Raw genomic sequence first — 16,429 nt, 5'->3', positions numbered from 1 at the left:
ACTTAAAAACACGCTTAAACTTAGTAAAAAATGCATTTTTTTTGCAATTTTTAATGAGAAGATGCATCCAAAGAGTCAATAAATGATAGCACAAAAGAAACAAGCTGATTCTAGATATATTTAAATGCAAAGTGTCTACAAAATCGCATCCTCATGAGGAATGCTGATGGCTGGAAGCCTGAAGCAAAATAGTAAATTACTAAATAGTTTTTGTAAAACCAAAAGTAAATACATCATCACAAATTACAATTACAACTTCCTCTTCCCAGCTCTAGCAAAAACATGGGGAGAGGTAGAACTAGAGGGTCTAGACTGTCTAGTCGTATAAGTCTGCTGTGGGACTGGGCGTGACTGTGCCTCCTCGCTCGGTATGGTTGATTGAGACTCATTCTCCATCCTGGATGAAGCTATGTCTCCACCTGCCTCTGGCACTGGCAATGAATCCTCATCCTCATCCTCATCCTCATCCTCCTCAATGTCATCCAGCCTGAAACCAAATCCACCCCCCTCCTCCATAGCCTGCCTCTCCAAATCAGTGATGTCAGTGTCGGAAAACAATGGAGGCTGCTCCTGTGATGTCCAATCACTGTAAGGATCTATATCATCCAAGTCAATTGGACCACCTTCTAGTTCCTCTACCTTCTTTACGCGCAATCGAAGATTATATTGCACGTAGACAAGGTCATTGAGCCGTTTCTGCGCTAACTTGCTCCTCTTCTTCGTGTGGATTGCTTCAAACAAGCTCCAATTGCGCTCACAATTGGATGAACTGCAAGGCTGACATAAGACTCTGAGGGCAAATTTTTTGAGATGTGGGGTGTTTCCACCCCAATTTTGCCACCAAGCATCTGCAAAATAAATAAAATGGAAAAGTTAGAAAGCAAAGAGAAAAGAGAAAACATAATTTATCAATCATTTTAGTCTTTAGATCCCAAAATCCAAATGGCAAATGTTATACCTGGGGTTTGAGTGGTTCTTCCTCTCCTAGCCAGCTCTGAAGAGAATAGCTTACCCCTTCCTCCCTCATAATTTTGGAGCTCACTCACAATGAGGTCTCTCTCCTCAACATCAGGTACCATCCTCTCAATGCATGTACTGAGGCCCTCCATGACTTCTCCATTCGAATCTGAGTAAGAACCCCCGAACCTAAAACGAGGGTTGAGGAAGTACCCTGCTGCATGAATGGGTTGGTGGAGCTGATTGTTCCACCTCCTATCAACAATTTCCCAAATGGGATCAAATTTGAGCCTATCCCCCTTGTAGTAATTTTTGATAGACTCTTTGGCCCTATCCATGGCCTCATAAAGATATCCCATTGGGGTTTTATCCCCATCCACCAAGCGAAGAACTCGAACCAAGGGCTCTGACACCTACAATTGAAAAATACAAATTACAAAAAGATCAAAATTTAAATAATGAAGTTACAAATTAGTAATGAGAGACTTGAATCAAAAATAACTAAAATTTAAAAATTAAAGTTTTGAAGTAACAACCTTCACAATCTCTGCAGCCCTTTGTGCAAATTGGTTATCGAAGACTATGCATGCGACAGCCTCTCCTTCAGGCTTCTTTGAATAAGGTGAGTTAAGCCATTCTCCACTCACAAACATTTGTTTCAAAGAAGTCAATGCAGCAAGAATGCTTTGCAACGTCAAGAAAATCGTTGCAAACCTTGTGACACCAGCTCTCACCAAATCTTTCCCTTGCGTGTGTTGTCTCATCAAATTTAGGACCCAAGGGTGATTGTAGATATATTTAGTGATCCTCCTTGCATCTTCCACAACTGGAGTCACCCACTCAAGTTTTCCTATGTCCTCCAAAAGAAGGTCAAGGACATGTGCTGCACAAGGTGTCCAAAAAAGAGTGGGGTGCCTCTCTTGGAGGATTCTTCCTGCAAAAGAAGAATTTATTCTTAAGAAATATGCAACCAAGTAAAACAAAGCCCACAACAAATGAGAATATTGCTAATGCCTAAAGGTGATAATTCAAAAGGATTCTACCTGCTGACACATATGCTGCTGCATTATCTATGATGATTTGCACCACATTCTCTACCCCCACCTCCATGATGACACGCTCCAACATTCCAGCCAATGTTTCTGCATTTTTCACCTTGTTGGAGGCATCGACAGATTTCAAGAACACTACATTGTCCTTGCAAGCGACCAAAAAATTGATGATGGTGCGGTTCTTGCCATCTGTCCACCCATCAGAAAGAATGGTGCAGCCATAATTTGCCCAATCAATTTTTTGATCCTCCATCACTTCTCTTGCCCTAGCAACTGCATTTGTGAGCAACCTGTAAATGCAAAGTGAAATTAGGTATTAGTACACAATTTTGATTTAATAAACAAGAAATCTAAAAAATAATTAAAAATGAAATCAAGTGGACTATGTAGTAATTTACTAACCTCCCACTCAAATCCCTGCGAGAAGGGGCCTTGTACCCCTTTCCTGAAACTGTCATAGCAGTCACCAAATTCAACCAATAAGCATTCTCCGCCACATTGAATGCAATGTTGTTGAAGTACCAAAAATCAGCAACTGCAATGTCAGTTTTCTCATGTACCTCCTTATTCCATCCACTAGCCTCTAATGATGGTTGTCCTCCAGGTGTGTTTCTGGGCACAAAATAATCACCTATCAAACCTGATCGTTGTGATGGAAGTGGAACAGGGCCCCGACCAGGTACTCTACTAGAGGAAGCAGAAGCAATGGGTGAGCTGATGGTCGGTTTGCGGATACGTGGGCCACGCCGAGAGCCCACTATGCCCTCAAGTGCTTCTTCTTCCTCTTCAAGGTCAATAGAAACACCTTGAGATTCAGCTATGGCTGATCTCATGGCTAGTTTTGCCCTCTCCCTTTGCAGTTTCTTCTCTTCCCCAGCTGCAAGTAGTGCATTCATTTGTCTTTTTATTTCTTCATTGGTCCCAGGGCATGCTCTAGCATCATGCCTATCTATTCCTGCAAGGTGGTATTTGAGGCGGTTGATGCCTCCATGAAGTATTCTCTCACACTGTATGCATATAATTGACCCAGGATCGGGTCCCTCATAGGCATACCTCCATGCCCCATCTCTAGCACCTCTAGGACGGGTGCCTATAAATCCAGATGGGCATGGATCTAGTGGCCATTGCTCCCTTGCCATGATTAATGCTTACTTAACCTACACATACAAAGTGCAAAAAAAAATTAACATTTTAGTTAAACAATTTAGCACTAAGCAAACTATCTACATTAGTTTAAATAAATTTAGACATCATTCGAAGTTTTTTTAAAAAAAAAGTAGGGTTTGAATTTTTTTTTGAAAACTAGATTCTTCAAAAAAATTGTGAAAATTCAACAAGAATTGTGTTAAATCTTGTGTAAATAACTTAGAAATGATTTAGACTACCTAGGAATCATTTGTAATCAATCTAAATGCAACAAAAAATAAACAAATTGTTTTAAAAAAGCATAGAAAAAAAAATTAAAAAACTTACTTGGAATCTGATTTTCCCTTCAAATCCCCTTCAAATCCCCTTCAAATCCACTTGGAATCACTCAATAACCACCCCAAATCACCTTCCAAGCCTTCCAAATGAGTTTCCCCCTTCTCAGCCCAAAACACAATTGAAAAACAAAAAAACAAATTTGTTTTAAGCCGTTTTCGGCTGTATACAAAACACGGGCGAGTTTTTTTCAAAAACTCGCCGAGTTTTTGGCAAAAACTCGCCAAAAACTCTGCGAGTTTCCTGGCGAGTAGAAGTCGTTACTACTCGCCAGGGGCAAAAACTCGGCGAGTTTTTGTGACTCGCCGAGTATTCGGCGAGTTTGTCATCTATGTTCTGTACCATTGACTCCATAGATTCATCAACCTCAGGTACCGTCTTCTCTTGTCCTTCAACTTGACTTGTCCTTTTTTCATGTCGAGAAGATGTGCCTGATGAGCGATCTCGATTGGCCTCTTGCTTCTTCTTGGAGGGTTCCCTTTTCTCAGGTCTTTCTTTCCTCTTCGCGCCTCTAGGATGAGAATTGTCTTCACTTGCGCTTGCTCCTCCTTCTTCTGGTTTTTCCTCCAAAGTAAAAGTCATTGGTATGTTCTGTTCTCTTAACTTTTGATGTTGTACATCCACCCATCTGCGAGTACATGACAAAACTGGGGCCATCAAGGCTCTCAAGTCTGAAATCTCAGGCTCGTTCCAATCTATCTTCACTGCTTTGTCCTCTCTGTCAGAGGATGACTGGAGATGTCTGCCACTGTCCTAAGCTTGATCGGCCACTCTGTAGACTTTGTATTTCCTGATGAAATCTAAAGGTAATCTAGAATGCATCTTTCTTTTCACTTCTAAATCATTTGAGAGATTCATCCAAAAGTCCTCTACCTGAAATTCATGCTTGTATTTCCTGCCAGCTGTCTCTTCCATATACCCATAAGGATCAAAATTCTCCCTTAAGGCAAAGAACGTGAATGAATATAAGGCCAACTCCCTTTCTGCATCATCCAAGGCTTGAGCATTAGGACATACCTCAACTGAATTCCCCAATATGATAGGCATGGGAATTCCATTTCCATGCCTGTGTCTGAATGCCTTCGCATAAGCTGCCAACTGCCTAGTCACCTCAAGTAGCACTATCCTGTCTGTCGGATACCTTGGCAACATATAGGGAGGTGAAGGACACCCATGAACTCTGATATAAGTAAACTTTTGAAACTGAATGAACCAAGCACCATACCTCCTTACAAGCTCTTGTGCATCCGGAGATAGTCGATTGTGAATCCCGCCTTGCAATATCCTAGTGATGTTCATCGTGAAGGTATCATTGACTAACTTTTAGTCACTTCCAGGTGGATGATGCAAATGAACATAAGAGTCACAAACTCTCACCTCTCTGGGTCCTCTTCTGATCACTCCTCTGTGAGGTAGTCTTGCATATTGGAAACTCCTGATCAAGGCATATATGACGTATGAGCTCATGTGGAATGACTTGGTAGGCTTTAGTCTTCTTAACTGCACGTCCAGGCAATGGCTAATAATTCTAGCCCAATGAATCGTTCCTTTCCCTTGAACTATCACTTGGATGAAGTAGAACATCCACTTCTCAAAGTAGAAGGCTTGAGGAGCCCCTGTAACTCGATTGAGCAAAGTTATCAAATCTTTGTACTCCTCTTGGAAGTCGATCCTATGTGGTGTGTTGGGAATCTTGCTCAGGCGAGGACGACTTTTGAGTAACCAATTCTTATTGATGATGCTCAAGCAAGTGTCTGGATCATCTTCATACATTGACCTGGCTCCTTCTAGGCTTTTGTAAATCATATCTTTATGCTCTGGAAGATGGAGAGCTTCACTTATAGCCTCCTCTGAAAGGTACGCCAAAGTGTTCCCTTCCTTGGATACGATCGATCTTGATTGTGAGTCATAATGGCGGGCACACTCGATCATCAGCTCATGACACTGGACTGCTGGAGGGAAACCGACCGCTTTGATGATGCCACTTTCAATTATCCTCTTTGCGACAGGTGATGGCTTGCCAATGTAAGGGACCTCTCGAAACTTCTTGACACTGAAGTTTCCCAAGTTGGTATCTCCAATATTCCTCCACTTTGACATGATCTTGGTCTCCAATTCTTCATTCCTCTGATCTTCCTTCATGAGAGCCGGACGACTAGTAGATGCTCCTGCCTTTGGAGTCGCCATCTTGACACCTACACAACATTTCATAATGAGTAATATACCTTAAAGCGTAGAAATATAAAGTAGAAAGGAAGATTTAAGATTTTAATTAGGAAACTTCATGATAAATCTTGAGTTATCATTTCCTAATTAACTATATCAAACTTAGAATTTTCAAAACAAAGCGCAAAATTCAAATCTTCAATAATGGTGTCAAGGTGATTTCGCCATACCTTCACTTGAGAATTAACTCTAAGAAATGATGCAAAAATAGGAGAATTCGCTAGGCAAAATGTAGATCAAAGCTCTCCCTTTAGCAAAATGCGCCTCCTTTAGTCTTCACAAGCATCAACTCCACCACCTCTAGTCTTCAATAAATTCGCTCCAAATAGACCAGCTTTCGCACCTTCTTCTTGATCTCCAAATTTGCACTTAAAGTAATGAGTGAATGATTGATTAAACTTGATCAAAACACCCCTATTATATAGGGCGCTCACCACTTTGCCTCCCATAGGCCGACTTGGCAAAATAGGCCTAAAAAATAAATAAAATTGCAAAAAGAAGAGGCCGATTTGATAAAATAAATAAAAAAATACCTCAAGCGCTCCATTTTAAATTTTAATTTCAAAAAAATTAATTTTAAATGCCTTTATAATAAAAATTCGATTTTCTAAGGCTCAAAATTAATTTATTAAATGCCACCATGTTCTTTATTAAATGCCAATTTAATTAATTCTTTCAAATATTCCGAAGTTGGTAATTTTAGCATCTAATGCGATTTTAGAGGATATCAACATTGAAATAAGGTAAAAAAATAAAGAATGCCAATAACCTCGCCTTGGTCCCTTGGAGAGGGACAGGAGCGAACTTGCAATTTAAACCTTGCATTCTTCATTTTTAATCGCCAAAACTTCATCTAGGCATCTAAAGTGGCATTTTCAATTGGAGTCTTGAGTTTAATTCACTTGATTTTAAGAAGGGAAGTGTATTAGGACATTTTCGCCCTGGACCCTTGGAGAGGGACAGGAGCGATTTTTTACTTTTGTCCTCAATCCTTCATCTTTATTTGTCAATTCTCGCTGTGGGGTAAGCAATGATCCCTTTCATTCATTTCATGCATGCCTAACTCGTTTTGCAAGGCAAAATTGATTCTCCAAAGATTTTCGCCCTGGTCCCTTGGAGAGGGACAGGAGCGACTTTTGCATTTTAGCCCAGGATTGTCAAGTTTTGGAGTCAAACCTTTGTTCTCCATGCTTTAGAAAACCTTTTCCATCTTGCACAACCCTTCCTTAGCGTAATTGTGGAGGGAAATTGTTGATTTTATAAAAATCGCCTTGGTCCTTCAGTGAGGGACAGGAGCGCTTTTGAGTCCTTGTGCAACTTCTCGATCGCTTCAATCTTCAAATTACACTCAAGGTGTAGAACATCACACTTCACTCCCTCTTGAGCCTTGGAAACAAAAATAGCATCTTGAAATGTAAGGTAAATGGGCATACTTGGAAATTTCGCCTTGGTCCCTTGGAGAGGGACAGGAGCGATTTTCCTTATTGTCATCAAAATTTGCAAATCTTGTATCTCAATTCCACCTCAAGGCATTTTAAACATCATCCCACACTTGCGCCTTGGCTTAGATTTGTCCAAACTTGGAGAGAAAGGCTAGCTATTAGGTTTTTTGGCCTGGTCCCTTGGAGAGGGACAGGAGCGATTTTTCACTTTTAAGCTTATCCGTCCCTTGTTAGCCTTCCAAATTATCTTCAACGGGCTAAACATGCCTTCTTCCATTCATTTCAATCACAAAACTCGCCTTGTCTTTGCAAGAAAATTGCACTTTTTAGAAAATCGCTCTGGACCCTTGGAGAGGGACAGGAGCGTCTTTTGCCTTCTAGGTATATTTCCTTGTTTTGAAAACCCCCCAATCGCATCTGAGGTATAAAATATCATGTCTCCCTCCTATCCAAGTTAGGTTTTGCCTCAAAATCTCAAACACAGAGGAGAATCTTGAAAAAAACGCCATGGTCCTTCAGTGAGGGACAGGAGCACCTTAAGTCATTTGGGTTGATTTCCTCCTTTGTGGATCACACAAATTATATTCAACGGACAAAACATGCCCTCCTTGATCTCGTCAAATCATAAAATTACTTTGATCTTGCAGGAATAGTGCAAATTTGAAAATCAAGCTCCGGACCTTCAGTGAGGGACAGGAGTGAACTTTGCCTTCTAGGCCAAAATGCCTCATCATTCCATCATGAAATACCTTTGCTAGGAAAGATTTCATCTTGTTACACGCTATGAATAAGAGTTCAAGTCCAAGAAAGGTCTAAAAATGTGGATATAAAGAATTTCGCCCTAGTCCTTCAGAGAGGGACAGGAGCGAATTTAACCTTCTAGGCAAAAACTTCATCATTTCATTGTCTTCAATCAAATCTGGATGTCTCAATCACATTCATTTCGCCCTCCACCATGCCTTTGATGTTTCGATTTGACCAAACAAGGTCAGGAATGACTCAAATAAGCCTTTTCGCCCTGGTCCCTTAAAGAGGGACAGGAGCGAATTTTCCCTAAACCTCCAAAATTCATCATTTTCATACCTTCAAAATCTTCAAAAGTATCAAGTCACGTTCGATCATCACTCCTGGAGACCCTGCACAAAACAAAATAGAAAAGTCAGTGACAAATATGCAAAAAATAAAATTTTCGCTCTGGTCCCTGAGCAAGGGACAGGAGCGATTTCATCCTTTCTGGCTAATCCATTCAAAATTTAAGTCTCCAATCATTTCACAAGGCAGAGTTAGGTCATTTTCGAGGCCGAGAACCAGTTAGCAAGCCCTCTTAAAACAAGGAATCACACTTAGAATGAATTTCGCCCTGGGCCTCCAGCGAAGGACAGGAGCGAACTTTCTGTTTTAGGCATCATCTTGCCTCCAAAATTTGATCAAAATTCACCTAGGCAAGAATACACAATTTCACCTTCAAAATGCTAACACTTGGACAAAAATTTGGATTTTACCTCAAAAACCCTGACTAGACCTAACCTGAGACCTATCTGACTTCCTGACAGACTTACCTTATTTCAACAATCTCAATCCTCGGGAGGACGCTTAATAACTTTCAAAATTTGACTGGACTCAGCTTAAAAAACATTCAGAAGAAACCGCTAAGGTTTAGCCTTAGCCCAGACAGACAACTCACTCACTCAAGACCCTAAAAGCAGAGAGAAGAACAGGCAAAACAAAAGCGAAAAGAGGGGGTCCCCATTTTAATGGGGCAATGTGTGAAATGGTCACAACAGGAGGGAGGGTGTGTGTGTGTGTGAGAGAGAGAGAGAGAGAGAGAGAGAGAGAGAGAGAGAGAGAGAGAGAGAGAGAGAGAGAGCTTTCATATGCAACATTCATCATCTCAATTCTTTAAAATCACTAGGATACCAAACACAAGCTACAAAGAATCCGCAAAGAATGACATTGAAACCACTAGCATTATCAGCATGGGAGGGAGGGAGTGTGTGTGTGTGTGTTGTTGATCTTCTTGTCATTGATTTCAACGCACGGGTAGTTTGCTTGCTGCCACGTGGTATGCAGAGCAGTCTCTGCCGTTTGTGTGTTATGCAAACGTGTCAGTGGATGTCAAGGCTGCTACTTGTCTTCATGATCAGTTGGCTCTGTTTTGTAACTGTTCTTTTTGTCTTTGGCGGTTTATTGATGTTGACAGAGAATTTCGGGTGGTTGGTCATGTTGTGACCATATCACACATCGCCCCATCAAAATGGGGACCCCTCTTTTTTGGTTTTTCTTTTTGTCTAGTCTTGCCTCTCTGTGCTTTTAGGATGAAATGAGTGAGTTTATGTGGTTAGCATAGATCAGATCAGGCTAAGTTAGGAGTCATCATTGCTCAAAAATATTGTCATTTAGGTCTTGTCCCTCCAAAGGTCCAAGAGCGAATTTCATGCCTTGTCCTTCCAAGGGTCTTGGAGCGCACTTTCTAGCCTTGTCTTTGAAGTTGTCTTAGAGCGAATTTGATTTGTGTCCTTGATTTGATCTTTCAGCGACGAGATGGTATTTAAGTCATGTCTTTGGAGAGGACATAGAGCGAAATTCTACTCTAGGTCCCGTCCTTCCGAAGGTCTCAAAGCGAATTTCTTATAGAGGTGTTCTTAGAAGACGGAATTGATGTTGCTTTCAAGCTGATGAAGTAGTAAGTTTCGAGTCATGTCTTGGTAAAGGTCATAAGGTAAGTTGTCAAATCTTGTCATTTAGGTCCTGTCCCTAGAGAGGTCGGAGAGCGAATTTTGCCTATCTTGATTCTGTTCTCATCAAGGATATTGAGAGAACTATGTTTTGAAACCTGTCCTTTGGCTGGTTATGGAGCGATTTGAGCTTGTCTTTGGGGAGGTCGGTGAGAGAAGTTTACCTTTAGGTCTTGTCCTCACAAAGGACATAAAGCGAAATTGGATTTAGGTCCTGTCCTTGAGAAGAACATGAAGCAAGCTTCTTCATTTCGGACTTGTCTTCTTAAATGGGCAAATTCAAGGTATAAGTCATGTCCTTGGGAAGGACATGGAACGAGTTTGATTATAAAACCTGTCCCTAGGACGGTCATAGAGCAAAATTCTCCTTGAGAATGACGAACAAGCTTCTTCATTAATCTTGCATCAGCATGAACTCGATTTATAAGAGTTTTGTCCTTAGAAGGGACATAGAGCGAACCATTTCTTAGGACCTGTCCTTGGAGAGGACATTGGGCGAAGTCCTTGCCTTGAGTTTGATCATCAAACACATGCAGCGATTTGATAAAGCATACATTTTTAAGGGGCTGACCAAAGCGAGTTTATAGGTCCTGTCCTTAGGACAGACATGGAGCGAATTTTGAATATAGGTCTTGTCCTTCAAAAGGATGGTGAGCGAATTTTGATTATAGGGCCTGTCCCTAAGGCTGTCTTAGAGCAAAATATACATCAGGAGCACCGCCTTCATCAAAGGATAGTTAGTGAATTAGTTATAGGTCCTGTCCTCCGAGAGGACCAAGAGCGAAACACCATATAGGGTGTGTCCTTGAAGAGGACATATTGCCAAATCAATGTTTAATCAAAATATATAAACCTTGACCAAATTCCAAGCAAAGTCGCATGATACAAAAGGTTTGGTGCTAAATTATATTCAAAATTTCGATTTTCAATGAAGGAAACTTAAAATGAAGAGTCGGCCATCATGAAAGGTTAATTGATATTCATTTTTCACTAAGTCGGCCTAATTGTTTCATAAGGCATATCGCATATATAAAGACATTATCAAGATTATTTTAAAAAAAATCAAATCAAAGCATTTATCTACTATCAACAGCGAGCTTGATAAGCAGATTGAGCGAACTCTTTAGCAGTCAGCAGATTTCGAATTCAAGACAGCGAAATAAGTCATTAGCAAAGCGAATTTGTCAAGGAAGACACAACAACAAAGTCGAAGTCTAGCAAATTGAAGGAAGGAGTTCATTATTTATCCAGCAAGGAGGACTGTCATATAACGAATTCATCCTTAAGCAGTCCAGATTTATCTTTAGCTATCAAGATTGCATTCATTAGTTAGTGTTAGTCCTTGGTTCAAATTCATCAAATCACAGGTAAGGACTGCATTTTAAAATCGAAATTAAGGTCTGATTAAGAGCAAGAACTCGGAATTCATTCAAAGATAGGGTGTATATCAGCAATTGATTCTATATTTTAGATGCAAGTTTCAATTCATATTCAAGTAAGATAGGCCTCAATGTATTAATCAAAATACTAACTTGATCGCCTCTTATAGGTAAATCATGGTAGCACCTAAGGCAAGTGGATCATCATCAAGGCAAGCTCTTATCAAAGAAGACCAAAAGAGTGATGATTTGGAGACCAAGATTACATCTCGATGGAGCAACATTGGAGACACAAACCTTGGCAATTTTGACGTGAAGAAGTTTTGTGAGGTACCATACATAGGCAAACCGTCACCTATAACCAAGAGGATAATAGAGAGAGGCATCATCAAGACAACCGGTTTCCCTTCTACAGTTCGATGCCATGAATTGATGATCGAGTGTGCCAAGCATTATGATTCACACTCAAGGACGATCGTGGCAGAGGATGGAACCGTACTTGCCTACCTATCAGAGAGCCATAAATGAAGCCTTCCATCTACCAGAACAAAGAGACATGATCTATAGGAGTCTAGAAGGAGCCAAGTCAATTTATGAAGATGATCCTGACACATGCCTATCAATCATCAATAGGGATTGGTTGCAAAAGAGTAGACCTCACCTTAACAAGATTCCCAATGGGCCACATTGCATGGATTTTCAAGAAGAATTCAGAGATTTGATCACTTTGCTTGGTCGAGTTGTAGGAGCTCCTCAAGCCTTTTGCTTTGACAAGTGGATGTTCTTTTTTCATTCAAATCATTATTCAAGGAAAGGGAATGATTAATTGGGCAAGGATCATTAGTAATTGCCTAGATGTGTAGTTGAGAAGGTTGATTCCGACTAAGTCATTTCACATGAGATCATATATCATATATTCTTTAGCAAGGAGCTATGAATATGCAGGGCTACCACATAGAGGCCGAGTTGGAAGAGGGCCCAGAGAGATAAAGGTTTGTGATTCTTATGAGATATTGCATCATCCACCTAAACAACACTATAGATTGGTCAATGATACTTTCACGATGCATATCACCAACACCTTACAAGGAGGAATCCATCAAAGGTTGTCTCAAGATGCACAAGACCTAATCAAGCAATATGGGGCGTGGTTTATTCAATTTCCCAAGTTCACATATATAAGGATCCAAGGATGTCCTTCTCCTCCCCTTATGTTGCCACGATATCGTATGGATAGAATAGTATTTCTTGAGGTGACAAGGCAATTGTTAGCATGTACTAAATCCTTAAGGTACAAACATGGAGCTGTCATCACTAATTCCATTACACTTGGAAATTCAATAGAAGTTTGTCCTTCACTTCAAGCAGCTGAAAGTGCCGAGCCAGAACTATATCTCTATTTATCTACACCATTTGCTTCTAGAGAAAATTTTGATCCTCATGGTAATGTAGAAGAGATGGCTGGAAGGAAGTACAGGCATGTGTCTCAAGTTGAAGACTTTTGGATGAATGCACAAGATGATTCTGAGATAAGGAAGAAGATGCATTCTCGAATGCCTCTCGACCTAATTAGAAGATGCAAGGTATATAGAGTGGCCGACCAAGCACAAGATAGTGGTCGATACATCCAATCTACCTATGAGAAAGCCGACAAAGGAATAAAGATCAATTGGGATGAAAAGGAAGTCACGGATTTGAGGGAATTGATGGATCCTGTTTTAGCTTGCACACGAAGATGGGTAGATATTCAACATCAAAAGCTGAAGGAGCAAGATGTGAACATGACTTTCAACTTAGAGACAAGGATGGAAGAAGAGGAAAGGGTAAGTGTGAGTGAGAATACTTCACTCTCAAAAGGATCAAAGAGAAAGAATGGACAAAGAAAGAAGGAAACTTCCAAGAAGAAGCAAAAGACAAATCTTGATCAACCTCCCAACGTTTCTTCTAGGCATGAGAAAGAAGATCAAAGAAGAAATGAAGATGTAGTCCACAACGTAGATGAATCAATAGAGTCCACAATACAGAATGACAGGAATGACAAGCGAGAACAAGGAAGAATGTCTCAAGATTCATCACACCCAACCTTTCATATTCAGATTTGTGATGATGAAGAACAAGAGGATAATAATGAAGTAACCTCTCCTCCTAGGAATGAGCCTCCACCTGAAGAATTGCAAGTAAGAGAAGGAAGATCCTCCATTCCTGAATGGCTCAAACAAAGGCTTACCAAAGAAGTGATAGAAGAAGAAGAAGAACAAGCATTTGATTTAGATAGTCATTTAAATGGATCTCAAGAGGTCATTGAGAAAAGGAAAGCTCCTAAGATGTCTAAGATAATAAGAGATGAAATAGGTTCTAGAAGGATAGAGATTGCCACTCCCGCCGCAGATAAGTATGAAGATGAGATCTTGGTAGAAGAATATGATTTGGAGATATTCGATTTGGGACCACTCACTTCCGAGCAAGCCATGGAGGAAGCCACTGAATCCGTAAAAGCAGTAAATGAGAAGCTAAAAGTCAAAATAAAAAAGAACAAAAGATTGGAGAAAGAGGTACGTGCATGGAGGAGCTATATTCAGCAGTTTCAGCAGCCTTTGAGACATCAAAGTCCGGCAACCACACCACCTCCTTTGCTTTCTATCGAGTCAGTTGATCACATGGAGAAAATGAGAAATTCAGTACAACTTCTAGAAGTTTGGATCAACAAATCTTTCACAACGGCTAATGAATTTGTAAGGAATATGATGAAAATACCTGGAAGAGCCATTTGAGTTCTTGAGATAGTTCATAACCTCATGATGATAATTGATGCCTTCGTCCATACTAGGGACATCACCATTCCTGTTTTGCAAGCAATAAGGAAGGCACCTAGACAGATGCTGGCACAAGAAGGGATAATTAGGAAGGAATCAACTCTTAATCTTTTACAGTGGTCAACCTTGCTTCAAATAAAGAAACTCCTTTTTGAAGGTGTGAGTAATAGATGTAACCAAGTGGAAGATACCGCCTATTCATGATAAGATCATTGAGGTAATGTGTATCATTCTAGACAAAAGAATGGAATTTGAAGCGGATGTGGACATTCAATCACTAGAAAGAAAGATAAAGGTTATCTTTCAAGGAGAAGGTGGATCGATCACAGAAAAACAGTTGGATCTTATGCATACCACTATGTTTCATATTGATAAGACAAAAGAACTTGAGCATGGATGGGAAGTCTTACTTCTTATAGCCTTTGATGAGGTGATTCACCTAGAGGAGAGTATGAAGAATCTACCTGAGATTCCTATTTCTGAAATTGAGAGCATGACGTCCAGATTCATCGAATATGCCAGGAAGGAGAAAGAGAAAGGAAATAAAAATCTAGAAGGAAGTTTGTTATGATCTCATTTGACATGTCGCGTTCCTATTGGAGGATTCTTCCTCGATTTTTGTGTTAGCATGTGTTATTCTCTCATTGGTTGATTCATGGTGATGATTATCCAAATAGGGTTTTCATTTATGTCAAACCCTAATTAGAGTTTAGGTGGCAAAATCTTGGCCCTTGATCTCCGTTTGATCTCGGCCTTTCATTGTATTTGGAAGCTCTATATAAGCTCCACTCATTTCATTTGTAAAGGTTAATAATAATAATGAGAGTTAATAGTTGATAGCAAGAGACAATATTGAATTTGATAGAATAGAAGGGAGAGCAATAATAGCAAGGGTTAGACTTGAAGAATTGTTGTTATTTGGCCATTGGATTAATGAAACATTGAAGTTATGGTGTTTTTACTCAATCCTTGAAGCTCATTACATGCTTCTTCTATCTTCTTAAGCTAATCTTTTGATGATGGTTTTAGTATTAGGTTTCACGATGGAATGTTGTATTTGATATTTTGTGAAGCTTGCTATCCATACCACTAGCTTCCTTGCTGATTGTAAGTGAGCCTTGTGTGGTCAACTGGAGCATTTAAAAGTGTTTAAGTTCGATTATTGTTTAACCCTTGATATGCATTCAATTGATGGTGTCTATGGTTGACAGTGATTTGAAAACCTTAAAACATCCTTAGAAGATTGCATTAGTTCTAGCAAAGTTGTTCATGTATGGCGATGCTATAACTAGCTAAGTTTCACTTATATCGTTTCTTCATCCATTCATGCTAGAGTAGTTGAGAATTCCCTCTAAACCCTCATCTTTTGCCTTTTTATTGAAAATCATTTAGTAGTATTAGAGAAATCCTTACTGCTAATCAATTGTTGAGTCTTTTCGAACCATAAATGCCCTTTGATGAAACAGTAATTACAATGACCAACTAGGCTTATCCACACGTAGAAATCCTACATTCCGAACCTTGGAATCTTTCTTGGATGAACCTTAAGCAAATCTTCAGCATCCAAAAGATGTTCAAGAGAGGGTAAGATACTTTGGTATTTTATTCTGAGTTTGCATGTGCCTAGTGAACACATCAACAGGTCAAAAGTGCACTATTTTCTGTTTGCGTGTTATGCAGACGTGTCAGTGGATGTCAAGGCTGCTACTTGTCTTTATGATCGGCTGGCTCTATTTTGTAGCTGTTCTTTTTGTCTTTGGCGGTTTACTGATATTGAGAGAGAATTTCTAGTGGTTGGTTAGAAGTCTGCACAAGTTGGTAGTATATTCTTGACTGTTTCGACTTCTTCAGTTTTGACAACTGTGCCCGTTTGTTTATCATTTTTTGTGTGTGCAGAAGCAGTTTCATATTCCTTGTGTGTAGAAGCAGTTTCAATTTGTGTAGAGTTTAAATTGATTAATTTCTGGATTGCGCGTAAGAGGTTACCAGTCTGAGAAATATGCCTTTTTCTTTGAAGTATTCTCCAGATAAAGTCAGAGCTTGTTTGTTGGAAGGTTGGAGTTTTTGATACGTAAAAAAATCCGATTCATTTTGTGTGTGTGAGGTGTGGGGATATGAGTTTGAGAGAAGATTTTTAAAGTGTGAAATTTGACGCGAGGACTGTTTTTTGATGGTTCTTCCTGAGTTGCAAAATAGAATAACATGCAAACTTTTTCTTGAAGAATAATGTTCAAAGTTTTTGTTGCAGATTTCATACTGAGATACACATGCATGAATATCATATGTCAAGGTCACTGATCCAAAACTCATGTTTTGAAATCTTGTTCAATTTGTATTGAAGAT

At 39.8% G+C, this 16,429-nt stretch overlaps 2 protein-coding genes across 3 annotated transcripts in view; one reads left to right on the top strand and one right to left on the bottom strand.

The window, feature by feature from the left end:
• LOC131049146 (pentatricopeptide repeat-containing protein At3g42630) overlaps nt 1-16,429 on the top strand; it is a 92,435-nt gene that overhangs the window by 62,467 nt on the left and 13,539 nt on the right. The gene's annotated exons all lie outside the window — the stretch shown is intronic.
• LOC131061848 (uncharacterized) lies at nt 100-2,885 on the bottom strand. The gene is made up of 5 exons (XM_057995711.2): nt 2,412-2,885; nt 2,001-2,299; nt 1,494-1,891; nt 959-1,370; nt 100-848 (listed from the first exon to the last, which is right to left on the bottom strand). Exons 1-5 carry the CDS (start codon nt 2,840-2,842, stop codon nt 250-252), a joined length of 2,139 nt encoding a protein of 712 aa, XP_057851694.2. The 5' UTR covers nt 2,843-2,885; the 3' UTR covers nt 100-249.

The sequence above is a fragment of the Cryptomeria japonica genome, chromosome 2 (assembly GCF_030272615.1).
Source record: "Cryptomeria japonica chromosome 2, Sugi_1.0, whole genome shotgun sequence".
NCBI classification, from domain to species: domain Eukaryota; kingdom Viridiplantae; phylum Streptophyta; class Pinopsida; order Cupressales; family Cupressaceae; genus Cryptomeria; species Cryptomeria japonica.
The sequence above is the reverse complement of the archived record's forward strand: the minus strand, read 5'-3'. Positions and strand labels throughout refer to the sequence as shown.